The 19,773-nt window shown below is 41.0% G+C and overlaps 2 protein-coding genes across 3 annotated transcripts; one reads left to right on the forward strand and one right to left on the reverse strand.

Annotated features, from left to right (window-relative positions):
• Nucleotides 1–8,895: 8,895 nt before the first annotated feature.
• Nucleotides 8,896–13,079, reverse strand: pcdh20 (protocadherin 20). Its single transcript, XM_036548861.1, has 2 exons — nucleotides 13,013–13,079; nucleotides 8,896–11,571 (listed from the first exon to the last, which is right to left on the reverse strand). The coding sequence occupies exons 1-2, from the start codon at nucleotides 13,034–13,036 to the stop codon at nucleotides 9,052–9,054; spliced, it is 2,544 nt and encodes an 847-aa protein (XP_036404754.1). The 5' UTR covers nucleotides 13,037–13,079; the 3' UTR covers nucleotides 8,896–9,051.
• Nucleotides 13,080–15,538: 2,459 nt separating this feature from the next.
• On the forward strand, nucleotides 15,539–19,457 carry si:dkey-27i16.2 (regulator of cell cycle RGCC-like). Of its 2 annotated transcripts, XM_036547564.1 has the most exons (5): nucleotides 15,541–15,653; nucleotides 16,025–16,198; nucleotides 17,113–17,193; nucleotides 17,983–18,045; nucleotides 19,070–19,457. In XM_036547564.1, the coding sequence occupies exons 1-5, from the start codon at nucleotides 15,632–15,634 to the stop codon at nucleotides 19,075–19,077; spliced, it is 348 nt and encodes a 115-aa protein (XP_036403457.1). In that variant the 5' UTR covers nucleotides 15,541–15,631; the 3' UTR covers nucleotides 19,078–19,457. The 2 variants fall into 2 exon arrangements, with proteins under 2 accessions (XP_036403456.1, XP_036403457.1); XM_036547563.1 differs by lacking the exons at nucleotides 17,983–18,045; nucleotides 19,070–19,457 and having other exon boundaries at nucleotides 15,539–15,653; nucleotides 17,113–17,976.
• Nucleotides 19,458–19,773: the final 316 nt, after the last annotated feature.

Genomic DNA, 19,773 nt, shown 5'->3' on the forward strand with positions numbered 1-19,773 from the left:
TTGTGTTTCACCAACAATGAACAGACCCGTTGACCGCTGAGAGTCGAATCTTAAAGACACAATGTCGCTTTTCAATGGACTGCCGGCCCACACTAGAATAGCCTGAGTTCAAGATTGACAACAATGCTGGGGTCAAGGTCTCTTGCGCCTCGAAAAATTTACTTAGTTCATTGTAAGTAACCAGCAGCACGCCTATTTGCATACTCCTCGTATTCAACCAACCATTTGCCACTGGGAAAAGTATTTCGACAAATCAGCGGACATTTAGTATATTGTTCACTATTAAATTTCTCACTAACTTTCCCCAACATCTATTGCCCAGCTGCATACATACAAATAGATTGCATCCTTATAATTGCGTACTCTACAGCTGGACCAGTTTAATTCCACAGACTTATTTTTGTTATGTTGACACTCAGTGTAAGTAGGCCTACAACTTGTCACATGGATCTCAAACATTACACAATTATCAGGAATCATCTCTTAACCATATTTTCCTAGTCCGGATGATTGTTAAATCCTGCAGAAATACTCCAGTCACAGATTGCTAGCCATTCAAATATTCAAATGATTAGCTGCAAAAATATAAATTTAACAACAAGCAAAAAAATCCCTCTGTAATCACAACTGTGTGCCAGAAGAAGTTTTTTTTCTAGTTTTTCTACTTTCACACACAATCAGTAAAATTTGTAAGCATATTCCATAACCTTGGCATATAATCACACTTGTCCTGTGGTGACTTGTATTCCTTCTCAGAGGATCAGCCTGTGATGGCTCCTTTATGCCATTTTCTAAGTCACAAAAAAGACACTCAGTCATGGGTCCATTGGATCGGTGTCACTCTGGCCTGCTCTGAAGGGTGGCAGCCCGAGAGACCCCTGAATGGGCACACTGCCTTCATCCACCATTGGGACACTGTTTTATGGTGCCTTGTTTATTGTTCCAAAATCCACACAGTCAACCATATCAAAAGGTCACTGTGGACCAGCCCTGCCTTGAGGGTCAGAGGTCTGTCTGATTTGGAATATCACATGGTAAGAGAAGCATATCATTCTTTAGGGCAATTTCTCAAGCCTGGGCTCTGTGAACTCTGTGAGCTATCCACAGGAGACACACAAGAAGATTCATAAAATGTTTTATTGCATTAATAAAAATATGTAAAAATAATAGAATGCAAAACATAATGACAAATTGAATAACTGAAGATAAAATATAACTTAATATAACTTAAGATAAGGATGCCAACAGTAACTGTGAGATTGCAGCAATAGTGGTGCCGAAAAGCAAAATAACTTAGCCTATTTTAGGCAACTTTAACTTTCTTGTAGTGAACTGGGCAAAAAATGGATAAGTGACCCATGTGTACCAATTCTTAGGGTGGTGTCTGCTGCAAAACACTGCTGAAAAGAAATTGAGGACAGAAAAGTGAAATGTCAGTAACATCTGGATCAATAACATTATGTTCTTTTTGACTCTACATCAATGACCACTGAACCATCTCATCCTTCTTTTTGCCCTTGCGCTTAAATATTAGTCAACAGCATGAAACCGGTGCATGTTAGTAACATTGCCCCCTAAACACAAAATACCTGTCCTATGTAGGTAAGACAAGTGATTTTTGATCAATTGATTTTTTTTCCAGAGGAAGTTTGGAAGTTTGAATTTAGATAATGTCACTTAACTAGTGTCAGCCAAAGCATTGAAAGCATCATATGCAGACTCTTGCTCTTAATCATTCATAATAGCCAGAAAACAAATTTTACCTGCTGCTGTGGTCCTTACAGAAACCATGACAGACAAAAAACAGGCAAACCACTTAAGGCAGCACCGTGTTCAAACGACAGCATGTGCCGATGACATGGCAGGTGACATTGTTGAACAAATTACAAAAACTCAAATTCAACAGTTCATTGCCCCTCCAAATTGAAGAATAAACTGGTGCAATAGGGAGACACGTACAGCTGATTGCATTTGTGCTATACAGGTACATTGTCATTACTACACTGACCCCCATGATGTCAAAGCTCAAAATTAGAGGCAAGGTAAAGTAAGATATTGGATGGATCAAGACGGTTCTGGAGGAAATATTTTAATCAAAGTAGTGTGATCATTCTTATATATGTATCTATATATGTATGTATGCATACATGCATGTGCATTCTGGTGATTCAAGTGTGTTCTTCTGATTTGATTTCTGGGCATGTATCAGGTGGGTGGTGGGTTCAGGATATCATAAGTGTGGCTAGTGTGAGTAGGCAGCAGAATGTTGTAACAACCTAGCTTTGTAATTGCTTGAGCAATTGGGTGTGGTATTAGTAGACACAAGAATGTGGGAACAACCCTGGCTTTGATTGGACAAGTAATTAGTGATAATATGCCTAAGCATGAGAATGTGGTAACACCAAAGGTATTGATTGACTGACTAATTAACATGGAGGCTACAAGAGCTGAGGTCAAGCCATTGATGGTAGCTGGCAAGGGCTTCATGTTGTGCCAGCATTTATTTTTTTAATCATTATTATAGATATAGGGGGGAGGAGGGGGGTAAAAAAAAAAAAAAAAAATAAAAAAAAAAAATAAATAAATATATATATATATCCCTTTATGTTCCTTAAGGGATTTATTTCAGGGATAGTTAGGGGGTGCGGTGATCTACCATCTCTAGTGAAGTCTAATCAGCACCATTCCATCTTCAGAAGGGTCTTGGCAATCAAAGGTGCAAAGTTGTGACATCAAACTGCATTAAGATTGCATGATCCTGAGGGCTGACAGCTGAAGAGATGGTGTATGGTTCTTTCTAGTGGTGTTTTTTTAAAATTTGAGTAACTGTGTAAAGAGATGAGTGACCTAACAAAACTTACAAGGGGCAGGGGGTCAATCAAGGTCAAAGATCAGTCTATGGGGGGAGAGATTGCAGCCTTAGCAAAATGTGATCGGGGTACAGTAATCAAAGAAGGGGGTGTAAAAGCATAAGACAAGTCCTGTAGATGCCACTGACATTAATGAAGTTTATGGGAACAATGAGGCCACTGTGAGCCCATAGACACCCTCTGTGAGCTGCGACTCAGCTGCTTTTAGGACCTAGACTCCACAATGTGTCCACTGTACAATATGCACTGTTTTTTTTTTTTTTTAAGAAATGCCTGTGATGCATTTTTGATTGGAATTACTTTATTGAAATTTTGGCTGGATCTAACTTTAAAAAATACCTGAATGTGAATTACTGCAGCGTATTACTGAAACAAAAGTCCTCAAGAGAGGAAATATGGAAATAAAGATCGTAACACAGCGTAGTGCGCATCAACACATCAAATTCAAGGGAGACTGTCAGCTTACAGTGTAATCAAAATGGTTCCAGGGCCTGCAAGATTTGTAGCCACTCAGATCCATGATATAAAATCAGCATTTGAACTCTTTATACCTCATCCAATTGAGACCATTACATTGAAAGGATAAAGATGTTGGGAAGGAATGTGCTAGATGTCAGATCTGTCCCCCACAAGGTCACAGTAAAACCAGCACCACATGGGTCAAATGCAGAAAATACATGTGCAAAAAGCATGCACTTGCATTCCATGTGACAAATGCAGAATGTACAACCTGAAGAGATGATTTTGAGGGGAAAAAAGGCTCCAGATCATACATTAGTGTTTTATAGTTACCTCTATGTAATGCATGCTGAAAAGTGGGTTTCTCAAGCTGAAGTTTAATCAAAATCTGACTTTGTTCTAATGGGAAAATATATTAATTATAATGTTTGAAATGAACTTTGGTAATTTGTTCTTGGTGAATGTTTGTGAGACAAACAGATTTCAGTTTTGGGATTATTTTACTGTATTGAAATGATTCACAATGAGCGAGCCATTGTACACGCAACATAATCGATGTAACCGTTTTCAAGATAACGAGTGTTAAAGCAACGCTTTTTGTGGTGAGTTGCAATGGGGTCTATAGATGGAATACTGCGCGATTGGCACAAAATGCCGTTCAGGGATCAGATGTAGCACTGTACATTTTGTCTGGCAGACCTTACAGAAGTGTAAGCAAAATAACAGATGAACAGTAACCTAATATTTGTTCCCTTGTCAATGTCATTAGATTTAAAGCCAGTTGACCCAAGGACAACTGTTGATCGCATGCGCAGACCGACATTCATCTCTTGAAATTGCACACTCCTCGGTTGGACTCTATTAGCAGCTATAGGGTGTCGTAAGGATCCTTCTACGTTCCGTCCGTTCATTTCCGAATCAGAAATTCCGACAGAAACGTGTGTCTCCCAAAAGAATTTTGGGTCATTTCTTGGTTTCTGAAGTTTGTTACATCGACGAAACACAGGAAGCCGGAAACCAATTATAATAAGTCGGACACATTGATAAAGACAGCAGCGCGCAGGGTACAACCCGGAAGTAATTACCCACCTCAAGTCAACGTCTTTTATTTCAGTTAAGCTATGATGTACAGTTTTTGCTTAGCAGACTGTGAATTTATGATTACGAGCAAAGCATACAGAAGTCACTTAAATTTAAGCTCAGTTTTGTGGCAGGACTTGGGCTAGTGCCATAAGCATTAACAAAGGTAGCGTAAAGAAGCATTTACGGAGTTTTTTTTTCTCACCAGAAATAATTTGGTGCATTTGCTACAACAACGACACCAACAACGACAACAGCCCATTTGCTCAAGCGTGTGTACAATGGGCTAATTGGTTTTCTAGTGGTGGCTCATTGTGTTATACAAAACACCTGATCTCAAATAGGCTATCAATCCAACAAAAATGCCAAATGAAGATTTAAGATACTTATTATTTATCTGGGGAGCCTTTGAAAAGAAGAACCCCACTTTTTTCTTGAATACCGTGGAACAAACAGAAGAGCAAACACGGACCCGCAATGGATAGTTTACTTCAGATGCATCTGCAGTGTATCCAAGTGCATTCATACGACCGTTAAAAGTCAGTGAACAGCGGGGAATGGTCTTATTCCTACAGTAGATAATTGTGTCCACAGGGTGGCAGGCTTTCCCGGTGCGAAGCAGAGACTCAGTATAACATGAGCTTGAAACTGCCTGACAAGGATCAAAACGTGTTGCTGAACTTTTAAAGATGTCATGAATATGTGAAGTTAAGTATTTCCAGATGGATAGAGTCTTCAGCAGGAAATATGAGGCCCATTCGAGGCATGCTACATCAAAAGAATCATAAATGGGGGAGTAATTAATAATACTGTTTCTCAAGAGGCAGACACAATATCAACACTCTTAATGTGGCCTAGGGTACTACTACTACTAGCATACTAAACATATAAACATGACTGTCAGCCCCAGCATATTTAACATGAGTATCACTCATTTGATTTGCTTGTGGGTGGCAGTGTAGCATAGTGGTTCAGGAGCAGGACTTGTAACCTAAAGGTTGCTGGTTCAATTCCCCACTGGAGCACTGCTGCCTTTCCCTTGGGAAAGGTACTTAACCCACAATTGTCTCAGTAAATAGCCAGCTTTATAAATGGATAACATTGTACAAAAAAAAAATGCTGCTCTAAGAGCATCTGCTAAATGCCAATAATGTAAATTAATGCATGTGAGAGACAGGATATTCATTACTCACGGCCCCACCTAAACCTGTCCAAGACAAGGATTGTTGCCAAATTCATCACATTTAGTCATGTCCTCACAGGATGTTGCAGGGACAATATTTACTGTGTTTTGGACAAGTTGGAACTTGAGGATTAGATTTACTTGGCAGGTGTTTCAGGAACTGTTTATGAAATTATGAAAAGAAAAAAAAATCTGGGTCTGTATTTAGTCAGATTTCCTGTTAAACAGGAACAGGTGTACATATATGCTTGAGGAAACGGGTATCAAGTTCAAGTTTGGTTAACCTTGCCACTCTGACCGTTATGGGCATATATAAACATTAACACAAAAATATTGGCACACATACAACAGTAATATATTAGTGTTGTGTGTTTTGTCTCTGTGTGAAATTGAGTTCTCTGGTTTCATTTCAAGCTTACATTTTACAGGACAATATGAAGCTGTGGGAATTCTGGTTGAAGGCAAATACAAAGACCACTCCAAAAACATGACTTTCTGTGTAACACCCCATAATGTAGACCCAGGTGAAAGGTGGATGCTATCAAATCATACATTCTACCTGCGTGTTCTCTCAGGTATGCATTCAAAATGCGTTCAACCTGAAAGGAAACATTCTTAAACTTGGAAGCATTCCAACATTACCTTCAACAGCCTGGACTCTGAGCTGCAGAGATTTGTTTCAATTCAGCAACTGGTTTTAGGTTTGAGTTGAGCAGGAAAAACACTTTGGAGTTAATGAATAAAAATCTAACAAGGTGCTGGTTGGATACCATGTATTTCAAATATCTTTCCATAAACTTTGGAATGTCTTCCTGTCAAAAAAAAAAAAAAATGAAAATGAGAGCCTTTCAGATCATAGAAGTCCCTTACATACACTGTTGGTGGGGAACATCCTGTAAAGTATGTACCGTACAATCCGAATGAGTTTCCCTGACAGTGAGAACCATGGTGGTCTGTTGCACACACCACATGGCAGAAAAGACAATTTTTTTTCTACCATATTTACAGCCTTGCCATACATTTGGGGTGCAGTTCTTTTGATACTTAGTTTTAAAGACGGTCTTAAATGGTGTCGTGATTCCTTGGAACAATCCCTTGTATGATTAATTTCCTTATTATGTTTTCTTCTTGGTATTTATTTATGCAGAGTGGTTCTGTGATAATTCTCAGGTGTTAATTCTTTAATTAAAGCTGCAGTACACAGTATAAATGACATGTATTTTCTTTCAATTCAGATTGCTTTAAACCAACTCCACAAACCTGACAAACCTTTTTCCATCTCAACACCTCCTCATAACCCCTGAGGATATTTTTGCTTCTGTCGAGCTGTCAGCTTCCTGAAAAGGTGGTTCCACAATTTGCTTTTCAATTAAAGGCATGATTATGTGGCTGGTTTGGCTTTCCTGGGTACAGTGTGAAAGTACACCTGTCAGTGTGATCCGTAAATGTGATCCTCAGGAATTCCTGTCACGCCCCACACAGCCATAACCCTGCACAACCTCGACAGACCATTACATTGCATAAATTGTCATTTTAGCTGATGCTCTTATCCAGTGCAACTTGCATAGGTTACAGTGTTATCCCTTTGTACAGCTGGATGTTTGAGGCAATTGTGGGTTAAGTACCTTGCCCAGGGTACAACAGCAGTGTCCCAATGGGGAATTGAACCAGCAGCGTTTTGGTTACTTAACCCTGCTCCCTACACTACACCACACTGCTGCCCCTACAAGACCAACCCAACAGTGCTAACTGTGAAAATGGATAAGGCCATGCAGGATTTAAGTTTAAAATTAATTTGGAGCATGTGAGAGAGTGCCAAACCAACTGTAAGTAAACAACCAATGGATCAGATATGTAAATGACATTCTTGTTATGATTTATGATAAAAGGCTTGCCCTATCATTTTTCAGCTCTGACATTGGTTGTGTGGAAAAGATGGAAGAGACTGTAGAGGCAGTAGAGTCCTTATGAACCATGTCTTATCACCCAACACCATTTGACTCAAAATTATCTTCTTTTTCATGTCTGAGATCTGTTCAGACTTGCTTAGCTTTGAAGTCTGGCAGCTCACAGAGACAGCATTTGAAGTACAGCAAGTGACAGTTCGGTTTCATTTGCGTTACTGTCAGGCGAAGAATGTGGTTATTCTCTAACTGACACGAAAACTTGATATTGCACTGCATCTTCTTTACTTAATTTATACTGAACCTAGCTGCAATAATACAGTACAAAAAATTGGGTTGTAAATAAATGGACTAGGATATAAGTGGGTCATTTTTGCCTGAAAAATAAAGTAATATGTCAGTGAAGCTGTTCTCTTGACACTCTCAGGTGGGTACATCTACATGTGGCAGCTGAGAGGCGAAACACTTTTTTTCCCGTGGTCCCGGGGGAGGTCCTGAACTGTGGAATGATAATGTTGGATATCAGGTGGCGGAACAGCTTGTGACTTGAGATGGCGTACGCCCCCGCCTTCGCGACTCACCTGTCCACACTCACCTGTCCCATCCATCCCCTGCACCCCCTCTGTCGCCTTACCAGCTCCTGAACAATGGAAACCCTAAACCCCTTTGTGCCCACAAATCCCTCAGACAGCCTAACGTTACAGTGTGGCGTGCGATAAACCCACAGTTTGGACATCAAGGAGATTACCTCCAAAACTAGTTGGTCTTTATTTCCATACAATGGGAATGCTTTTTGAGTTCTAGATTATTTCCCATCTGAACTGTATACTTACGCCCTAACTCTTATAGGTGTTGTCCTTGTTCTTTCTGAATGTTGCCTGTGAAAGAGATTGTCCTCTGTCCTCTGAATGAAAATACCATCTCAGCACAGCATAATTAATGTCTGGAAAACTGCATGACTCCAGTCATGTCAAAAAGTAGGCAAATCTCTGCCATCCTTTTTCTCATGACATCCGAATCCTTTGACTAAAAAGCTCATTGATAACTTCCCTTTTCATTTCAGTTTTAAAATTGTGTATTTTTTTTTTTTTTTTTTCCTCATTAATTTCCTCTGTTTTTGTTTGCTAGAAAACGCAGGGAGTGATCTGGAAAGTGATCACAAGCTTTATCTATCTCAGACCAGCTATTTTTGCTAATGTCTACAGAGCTACTGAAACAGATTATGAAAATGCAACTTAAAGTAATTTTACAATAATTAGATTTGTCTTTAAAGTATCAATCATTTTTAAACTTTCTTTTCATCATATGATCTGGTATGTTCTCTTTTTTGTTTATGGCATTGGATTAACATGGAATAAAGATATAATCACACACTAGGAATTTAAATAGGGACAGAATGTTCTACTTGAATGTAAATGTAAGCATGTAACTGCATGCGATGCTTTCACAGTGCATTTAAAGCACAAGCACTCAAAGTAAGAGTATTGTATAAAATAAAGCTGCTGTTTGGAAGTGTGTACAAATTACAGTATATACAACGTGGTTGAGGTCCGTTTCACTGTATATCTGTCCAGTCAGTAGTATTGTAGCTCTCCTTCAGTTTCAGTGGGATTTCATGATCTTTAGATGCAGGTCGCTTTTGGTGTCTTTTTGTTCTTTGTTTAATGAATAATATAACAGTTCCCAAAAAAAGAGAGACGGAGCATACCATCATACTGAAGCCAATGAACAGCATCATTTGGGCATTACTAACACTGGATTCATTCCTTTCGCAGGGGCTTGGCTTTTGTGTAGACTTCTGTATGACCGAGTATGATACTGGCTCCCTGCTCAGACGACAGGGTTCATGCGTGTCATTGACCAGAAGGTTGACCCACACCGCAGACTCCAGTGGAGTGGGCTCGCCTCCGTCACTGACCACGATGAAGAGGTGGTGCAGCCCGTGGTCCCTCAGCAGCAGGCGTTGGCCGAGGGTGACGTTGCCTGAGTGGGTGTCGATCAGAAAGGGGCTGTGGTCCTGTGGCTCGGAGGCGGCAATGCGGTAGCTGATGTCAGAGTTCTTCCCGGAGTCCTCGTCGATGGCGTAGATCTTGGTGACCGTGGTGCCCGTGACAGTGCTGGGGGACACGATCAAGCAGGACAGGTTGCTGGCGGGGAGGATGACTCGGGGCTGGTTGTCATTGACGTCCTCTACGAAGATGGTGACCTTGGCAGTGGAGGAGAGAGGTGGGCGGCCGTGATCCTGGGCGATGAGCCACAGCTCGTAGTGGTCCTGCATCTCACGGTCCACTTCGGCTATGCAGCGCAGCGTCCCCCGGGCGTTGTCCATCAGGAAGGGACCGCTGCTGTTCAGCACCTGTACCTCCACCCGCCCGTTGCTCCCTGCATCTACGTCTGTGACGCCCACTGCTCCAACCTGACCCAGCCGCGGGAAGTTCTCTGGGATGAAGAAGATGAAGTCTGTGGTTGTAAAGATGGGATTGTTGTCGTTCTGGTCCAGTACATGAATAGAAACTCCAATGCTGGACTGCAGAGTGGGGGAGCCGTTGTCCCTAGCCAGTATGGTGAAGTTGTGGAACTCCTGTTTCTCTCTGTCCAGAGTGAATAAGACAAACAGCTGACCTGTCACGGCGTCGATGCTGAACATGGCTGCCACGTTGGGGCTGAGACTGTAAGCCACCTCACCGTTCTGCTGGCTGTCTGCATCGGTTGCCCTGACCTGCAACAGAGATGCCCCTGGCTCATTGTTTTCCTCCAGATCCAGGTAGTAATGGGTCTGTTGGAACTGCGGGGCATTGTCATTGACATCCTCCACAAGGACTGTGATCACCTTCTCATTGCAGCCACTTGAGGGTTGGGCACCATTGACCAGTATTGTAATGTGATACTCTTGTTCCTGCTCAAAGTCAAGGGGCCTTGATGATAGCAGAAGGTAGTTGCCATTTTGTGGTTTCAGCAAAAATGGCACCTCCCCTGCAATGGACAATGTGCCTTTAACAGTGGATGTGTGATCCAGTTCGAGGAGAGCCAGGACTGTGGGGGGTTTGTTTTCCTGTAACAGAATAGCTTGCTCTTGATGCTCCACTATGTACCTGATCTTGATCTCCAGTCCCTGGCTGGCAGCCGGCTGCACAGATACGGTTACCTCTGCCACTGTGGGGGGGCAGGATGGATCACTGGCGAGGATTCTCAGCACATGCTCGGAGGGGCTGTCACTGTCAATATCAGTGGATAGGGTGATCAGGCCAGTGTTACTGTCCATCTTGAATAGTGCCTTGGACCTGTCGGAGATCTTGGGATTGAAGGAGTATGTGATGACAGCGTTTGACCCCAGATCAGGGTCTGTGGCCTTGACGTGGGTGACCACTGTGCCCCTGGGTGAGTCTCCTGGGATGACGGCAGTGTATGGGCTGTCGGAGCTGAATGTCGGGCAGTTATCATTGACGTCTGTCACCTCCACAACTAAGGTGGCCGTTCCAGTACGTGAGGGGACCCCGTGGTCAGTGGCGATGACAGCCATGCGATGGGTGTCCTGAGCTTCCCGGTCCAGTCTGCCTCTGACCACCACCACCAGCGAAGGACCCTCCTCAGTCACACTGAAGAGCCTGTCTGCGCCGTCCAAGCTGTACCACAGCTCTCCGTTGCTGCCCGCATCCTCATCCCGGGCCTGGTGGTCCAAGAGAAAGCTGGTCCCCTCAGTGACGTCCTCTGGCACAATGAGGTGGATCTCATCATCTTGGAAGTGAGGGGAATTATCGTTGATGTCCTCTATTTCCAGGCGTACTTTGATGACCTCATTGTTGGGGCCGACCACAGCCAACAACAGGATCAAGCATGGTTCCAGCGGCTGTTGTGGGCACAGAGCCTCCCGGTCTATTGTATGTGTGGTAGTGTGTAGGTCCCCTGTCATCATGTCCAGCTCCACATATCGGTATGCTGTCAGAAGCCGGTATGGTGGAGGGAACTCCCTGGCAATTGTTCCGATTCTGACACCCTCATTCTGCTCCTCCTGAATGCTGAGATGGATTTCCATGGAGCTGCATAGTGTCTGCTGCAGCAGGACCAGGCTGAGCACCTTGTAAAGACAGTTTAACAAAAAAAAGACAACATACTGAGAAGAGTCTATAACATTTCTGTGGAAATGGCATAAGTGTGGTGTAGTGGTTCAGGAAAGGAACACGTAAGCGTAATTCTGCATGTTCTGAGTGGGAATTTTTTCCCATCACCCACTGACTAATGCTTACAGACGAACTTCATTCCACAACACACAGATTTTATCTATAGCCTGACATGCCAGATACGAATGCCAGTTTTGTTTATGGAAGTTACAGAGGATATAGTCAATTGAATTTTGGTCACAAAATGCACATTTTAATGAATCATTGATAGTATAGAGGATCATTTCATCAGTAGATTCAGCGCTATTGTTTTTACAATGTTCATTTTTTCACCAGAACCTAAAACCAAGCAGATATTTCCTTCTTTGTTAATCATAGTTGCTTCCTATTTCTCACACTATGTATAAACACAATACATACTTAGACCCAATTACAATTCCAACAAACATGGAACATATAACACTTACAATGTGGATACTGTTAAAGTGGAATGGAAGATTAGTAGATAATCAAACTTTCCATGAGTAACATTTAGTCGTGCGATATGTCTCAGCTTTTCATGCCAACTGTTAAGACTGTTATCTCGGTACTAGTCTGTACAGTCTGCCACACTGAAATACATATATATCATAGTGGGACCATATTTACTGTTAACATAATGGCAGAGAAAGTTTGGTTAATGAATAATTTTTTTAAAAAAAGAGCTTCCTGGATCATTCACACAATGAGTTGCTGTCACATAAGGATATGTTACAGGGGACATGCTCTTTGTAACAATGGTACACACGATCCATGCTTTCACCAGCATAATACAACACTTGATGGCATTGCACAGTATTTATGGCACACTAAATAAGATTCTTTGTTCAACTGTGCATTTATTCCTTCTGTTTAATCTGCATGTTCCTAAAACATGGCTTATAACCATAATAATGGTGAAACTTTATCCAAGGAAGGCTGGTATTACAAAGTCCTGTAATAACTCACTTGTTGGCTATTAATTAACCAAAAAAAAACCCACAATGTAGTTTTTCCCCTTGTCTGCAAAGGTTTCTTATACAGTTTGATACTCTTAAAACAGCACCTTGTGCGTCATATTACTGCTGAGATTTAGTAATGTTTGAAATGACAAGCTGCCAACATGATCAATATAAAGCTGTTGATACAGACTGCAGTATGATTTATTACTTGCTATATTGCTGAATAATTTAGCTGTGACTGCATGCATTACAGGATCCTAATATTTTTGTTTGTCTCATATCAAAGTTCCATCTTTTCAGGGTTCCACTGAATACTTTTCACCACGAGGAATGTCTATAAATGGTGAAGCATGTCTATAAAGACTAGAGGTGTAACCCTCACAGCCACAACTGTTCAAGGACGGCGATATGGACTGACCTGCAGTGGAATACGCCTGGTCATGTTAACACATTTCCTCCGGTCCTTCCTTGCAGCACATGTTACCAGTGTTGGATGACTCTGGTGCGTGCCAAAAAGCTCAGTAGTACAGCTTTCCCTGGCCTTCCCTCCTATTAGGTGAGGAAGGTAAGGGTTGGGCAGTGTGCAGCCAATCAGAATGCTTGATTCAGCATGGCATTTTCTCTGCACTGCAGGTAAGAATGTTGATGTTAAAAGATTACATGTAACATATCTAATCACAGAGTATTTCAATGATATACATCTATGAGACTCAAATGTGTCAACTCAAATGTCTCAAATGTCATATCCATGCAGTTAAATGGCTCCCAAATTATTTTACAATTGCAAAAAGTACTTTGCAGATGCCCTTTCTGCTAAATTTACATTACATTTTGTGGGAGCCATTAATTTTTCATATGTTTGTAATCCAGCAGGACAGCTAGAAAACAAAAGCCTCATGTAACATACTGTAGCTATTATTCTGGTATTCTACCTGAGCTTGTCAATGCAGACTTGTCAACACATCATTTCTTAAAATTCCTAATTCGTCAAGTCCAAGGAGCTCTTTCAAAACGAAGAAAGAAAATACATTGTTAAAGACTGCAAAATGTTTCAATAAGCTAACAGGGAATCTAACAATGTTAAAAATATTCATGATACATGAACCAGCTTCACAGAACAGCAATGCTGCCACCATGTGGACAAATTTCTTATCTTACAAGTAAAACGCTATAAAAGCCTTGCAAAATTCCACCTGGAAACCAGCAATGTCAGATGATTCCATAAAAACGTGACATTTACACAACTTTACTAGTCAATGTAATGCAATCTACATTCATTCTCCCTGATTTCAATTTCAAGTCATTCCTCTCTGCTTCCTTTACTCCATTTGTATCAACAAAATGAAATGCAGTGCTAAACCAACACAAATGTTACTGGTTTTACATTTAAATTTACCTGAGAAAGATAACACAGACAACTGTGAAAAGAAAGGTACCTAGGATTGGATTATTCTCATTTTTAAATTGTATGTCTATCCCTATATTTCTTGCAAAAGTGGATATATTATTGATGAATTGATCAACAGCTGAGCAGATTGCTTTAATGGTGATGATGATGATGATGATGGATTACATTTATGTAGCACCTTCCAGACTCTCAAGGTTCTCCAAATACTTTTCAACAAAGGGGTGGACTCACCTCAACCAGCACTGTGTAGCACCCACCTGGAAGATGCACTGCAGCCATTTTGTGCCGGAAAAATCACCACACTTCAGCTGAAGTGGAAAGGGAAGGAGTTATTTTGGCCAATTACATTAGGGGACTATTAGATGGTCAGATTGAAAGAGGCTGTTTGGGAATTCAGCCAAGGCACTGGGGAACCCCCTGATCTCTGCGAGAAGTGCCACAGGCTCTTTAATGAACACTGAGAGTTGGTACTTTTGATTTAACATCTCATCCGAAAGACAGATGAATTGCTGGCAACGAGGTGGGAATGTGGTTTTGCTTCAATAGAACCTGTTGAAAAGTACCCATAGACTGAGGGCTGGACCGGGAGATAGGATGGTGCTCTGTGCAGAGTTTTCAATGACTTTTTTTGGAACACTTGAAATATCGCTGATGAATAAATCTCCCTTTCACTTAAAACTATCACTTACTTGATCACACTGGATACTCGTGTTAAACTGTTGAATACATTCTACAAGAGCTCTCTGGATCTGGCCATGTGTAGAACTGCTTTTCTGAAGGACCGTTTTAAAAAACTAATTATGATTCTCTACATTTAAGCATGTTAAGATGGAACGGTTTTGAAGAGAAGTGTCGTGTAGTTATGTCTGGATATGGTTCTTTTATATGACCACCCGCAGGACAGGCTACTGAATCTTTGTAATAGGGTTCCATTCCATGACACCGAAAGGGTTACATTTGATGCGCTTTTACAACTTTTGAAATAAATAAACGAATTGTACAATAACAGTACAGTAAGCACAAAGAACAAGCCAACCCCACGAATCACGACGGTTGTGTATTGTTATACTCGAAACGTTACACATCATTCTCTTTTTAGGCTTCGTTTACAGTAACTTACCGAAATCTGCTCACTTTCATATGTTAAATGTGATTACAACATCACCATTGCAGTAACAATACAGTATTTGTATGATATCTATAATAAGAGGCAGCCTGTTGGCTAGGGGGAAAATTACGGGGAAGGGGGGACGACTCCTATTCTAAATATTCAGCATACAATTACTTATTGACACGCCTGAAATAAGAAATATGTGTAATGTTTGGAAGCACTGTCACCGAAAGTTTTTATTTTCCTTCACGAAGGGGAAATTTGCGTCGGAGGATAGGCTATATAAGGCTTTACAGTAGCGAAAAGCGTCTTCATATGCTCAATATTTCCGTTACGCCCACCCACCCACTGCAACCACGGAGAATCTGTCACTCTATTGGACAAAACTAAATTTTACTTCTATGTAGCGCAGCGGGAACGCAATAAATGGCGAGAAACGCGATCTTCCTCATTTAGAAACTACGTGACAACCGTCTGCACCTGACACATTAAGGAAGGATTTCTTTCCACAGTGAATAATGTCATCAGAAAACTTTTCAGGTAAGAAGCACTTTTCCCCTCTTTTGTATGCAGTGTTTATTTCGCATCTATAGTTTTGTTCCATCATTATCAGTGAAGAGTGGTAATTTATAATTATCAATCAAACAGCGTACTCGTTAGTGAATTTAGAGCTATTAATAGTTTACATCTGAATTTCATCTTTACAATCGTGGCGTTAATAGTATGTGAAAATATTTAATATCACTTCACAATATATGCAATCACTTGAGTGAAAAGTTGGGGAAAATCACACGTGGCAGTGAAATAAGTGTCAAGTTGGTATGCAAGCTTGTAAATATTACACCAGCAAATCCCCATAATAGAGCATCTGCAGTCAAATCCAAACACTTTGTCCTTGACGCATCTTTTAGAGTTGGAGATGGAGCTTGGAGAATTGCTACAAGAATTTCATTGCGTAATGGAAGAGTTCAGGGTACCATCGCAGAGTAATCCCCACGTGTACGAGGACCACCTGAAACAGGCGAAACAACGCAACGAGATGAGCGATGGCGTAAGCGACAGCGGGATCGAAGACTCGGACTACAGTGAGTGAACTTGAATAATCACGCTGGCTGTTCCTTCCATTATTCTGTTTAGGCGCTTGGAGGTATCCCTGTGTTCACACGCCAAGACGTTTGTTTTAAGTTATGCATTCCGATTGATTATTTAGGGACACCGTGAATGGTGTGGGTGTTCTACGATGGGTCACCAATCACTAAATCAATAGGTACAAAATTTAGCCCCTGCGGGAGCTGAGCTTTCGTGGCGCCTGCATTAATGTACATTTAAGCACCACAAGCGCCAGGATCGATTAACTATTGCTCCACCCCTCTGACTCTTGTGCTTGCTGGCTTTGTCATTTAAACTAGACGGAGGCTGCAATTCTGTTAAACTACGTGTGTTTAGCGCATATTTATCACAATATTAAATCTAGACCTGGCATCTGAAAAGTCCGAAAAGATGCATAAAAGCTAGATTCAGTACACGCTGTTGTTCAGGCTGCAACGACGAATTGATTTACATAAGTTATGTCGGGCAACAGTTTTATTTGTATTTTATATTATTTTATACTTTATATTAAGTTAATAGCCTGACATAGGAACATGATACAAATGTCCCACCGTTTCAATTTGTGCCACAGGCCTTTAATTCATTTGTACTGTGTTGCAAAGGTTTACATAATTGTGCATCTCAGAGATGTGCATAGGTGCTATGAGTTAACTTTGTATTGCTTTATATTCAGTATTTATATTCGTCTGTGTAGATGGCTACATATCACTGCTGTTACATAGTGGTGCTTATGCTGCAGTCTACAAATTAAATATAGATAGATAACCACACAAAGAGCAAGAGCTTTAGACAAAATAGTGTCTGCAGTAAGTGTGTGCAGTTAGATTGTTGTGTCTGATTTTAAAAATCACTGTAAAGTGTTGACCATTCCTGTCTCTCCGTTGTGCAGGCAGGGATCAGTCACTTGGAAGTAGCCTGAACACCAGCGAGGAAGAGCTTAACACTGCAGGCATGACAATGGCTCCGAAAGGTATCGCTCGCTACAGAATGTCACTGAAGATTAGTATCTCCTCTACACAACAAACACCTCCAGAGTTTTCAAACACACAAAGTTAGAAACGATTTCAACCCAGGGCTCTTTCACCAGAGACGGCTACCTCTAATCTTACACATTCCAGTGGTGGTTCAGTGTAGGAACCAGTATTTAGGGTCTGTAGGACACCTTTGAAAGTGTCACTTTGAGACAGACAGTCTTGTAAAATAGTGTTCCCTCAACCAACCATCTTTTATAAGTTGTTGTTGGTTTTTTTTTTTTTTTCCACCACCCCACTGCCCAAATGAACAATAAACAAAGAAAGAAACATACATACACCAGTAATGATGAAACTATTCATTATAGACATAATCCAGGGTTTATGTCAAAGCGAACATAGGAGCCACAGAAATCACCAGTTCCCTAATATACTTCCCAAATATTGAATTACATTTGAAACTCATTTGAATAAACCTTATATAAAATGGAAAGTACAATATATTACTAAATCTGGGCAAAACTACTCTTGTGGAATGTGAGGGCTGGTGGGATTATGGGATAGTGTTGAAATGGCAAAAATAAAGTGGGGAGAGTAAGAGTATTTTCTAGCATGGAAGAAGCGGTTTTGAATTTCTCTCCTTATGTAATTCTGGCAGTGACCTAGCTAATGTTCCTTCCACTTGGAATATTCCAAAGGAAATGCCTCTGCACTTACTGCTGTGGGTTTTGCACAGGCCGTAGCATTCCATTCTTCTCACATTCTTTCCTTCCATTCTTTTCCTGCAGCCAAACTGGGAGATACAGGAGACCTCCAGAGCTTCATAGAGAGTCTGGACCGTGAGCTTGCTGGTATGACATTAATATGATATTAATTATGAATTTATGGGCTCATGGAAAAGCAATCTTATTTTGTCTGTGGGGAGGGGGGTGTTGGTTTGTTATGGTGGCATAGAGTAGCTAATGAGAATGGCAAAGAACATATTTTGCAAATAAAAAGCCTAGTGTTTTGTCAGTCCTGATACTGGCGGACTACTGTGAGCTATTTTTAGTTTCAGCTGAGATCAGTCGTGTTTGCTCATTTGGATTTAACAGCTCCTAGATGGTGACCTTCAGTAAGTAACTTATGGAAGGAATGTTTTGTCTGAGGTGTGTTTTTGCTGATAAAATGATATTTCTGAAAGGTATTAATTTATGTGTGTTAATTTGGTCCTCTTAGATTAGTAAAGCCCTGATCAATTGAACCTATCTAGAGCTAAAACCTGGAACCTGGAAGGACCAAGACTGAAAAACACAAGCATAGAAAAACATTACATGGCCCACAAATTACTCATAAAAAAGTACTGTCATCCTTTATCAAAAGTTCTGGAAAGCATAGTAGGTTCATTAATTGAACAACTGTTCAATTGTGGGAGTGTGGGATTACAGAAGGGCAACTGAATTTGTGTGACTAGAGTTTTAAAGGGTTTGAAGCAAACGCTATTTACATCTCGTCATGTTTCACATGTAGTCTATTTAACCACATGGATATTTCCTGGACCACTTTAGGTTAAGCGCCTTGCTCAAGGTTACAGTTGCAATACCCCCTCAGGACCTGAACCTTTAACCTTCAGATTACAAATTCAGTTCCATTACTGTGAGTCTGTGCTGCTGCCCCTACCGCAGCGAGGACCAGACTGGATGCTTGTCTCCCCTATCAGCAAAAGAGCTGTCGCATTACAAGGCCAATACTCACCTCCTAGCACTATCAGTGGGTGTACCTCTTAGAGCTGTTCATGAATCATAACTCCCCCTCAGGCGTTTATGCTGGGGCTTGGATATGCAAATTGGAGCTCTGTTTCTGTGCTAAACTGTCACAACTTTATCTCCCCGACAGAGATGTGAGCGGCGAGTGCAGACGAGAGGCTGCCGAACGCGGAAAAAATGGCTTGTGTTTTTTAAATCAACCCTTCGCCGCTGCCCCAGAGCAATAGATTAACGTTGATCGATTAACGAAGTGACGTTATAGGTTTAGTTAAATCTTGTATTATAAACCGTTCCTCTGGGATTATGAGAACATCATCCTCATCCCTTGAGGGAGGGACTTGGTTGGCTGTGACACTCTGCGAAGTTGCTGCATACTGCTCTAATTAAATAGTGAAGGACCCCAAATTTAACTTGCACGGACCTGTTTTAGCAGACACTTTGTAATTAGCAAAGAAAATCAGGCATTCTGCTCATACTCAACAAGTTTTTTTTTTTTTTTTTTTTTCCCCCCAAATTGGTACAGACACACAACCTACTCACTATGATCCCTAGAATCCTTGATTAGTCAGGCTAAACACAACAAGGAACTCTGACCCACCCACTAAGCTCAAAAAATAATTCCTTTTTGTGATCTGTGGCAAATGGAATGGTCAGACTCATTTCACAAAATCCACTTTTAATTGATTTTAAATCTGTTTTCTACTTTTTTTTTTTTTTTTTTTTTTTTACTGAACGTGAGTCTCACATTCCATTCAAACAGAATGTTAGACATGAAATACATGTGTTGATGTTTTATGTTTTACATGTAGTGATTGTACAATAACTGTAAATTGT

Source organism: Megalops cyprinoides, chromosome 16 (assembly GCF_013368585.1).
Source record: "Megalops cyprinoides isolate fMegCyp1 chromosome 16, fMegCyp1.pri, whole genome shotgun sequence".
NCBI lineage: Eukaryota > Metazoa > Chordata > Actinopteri > Elopiformes > Megalopidae > Megalops > Megalops cyprinoides.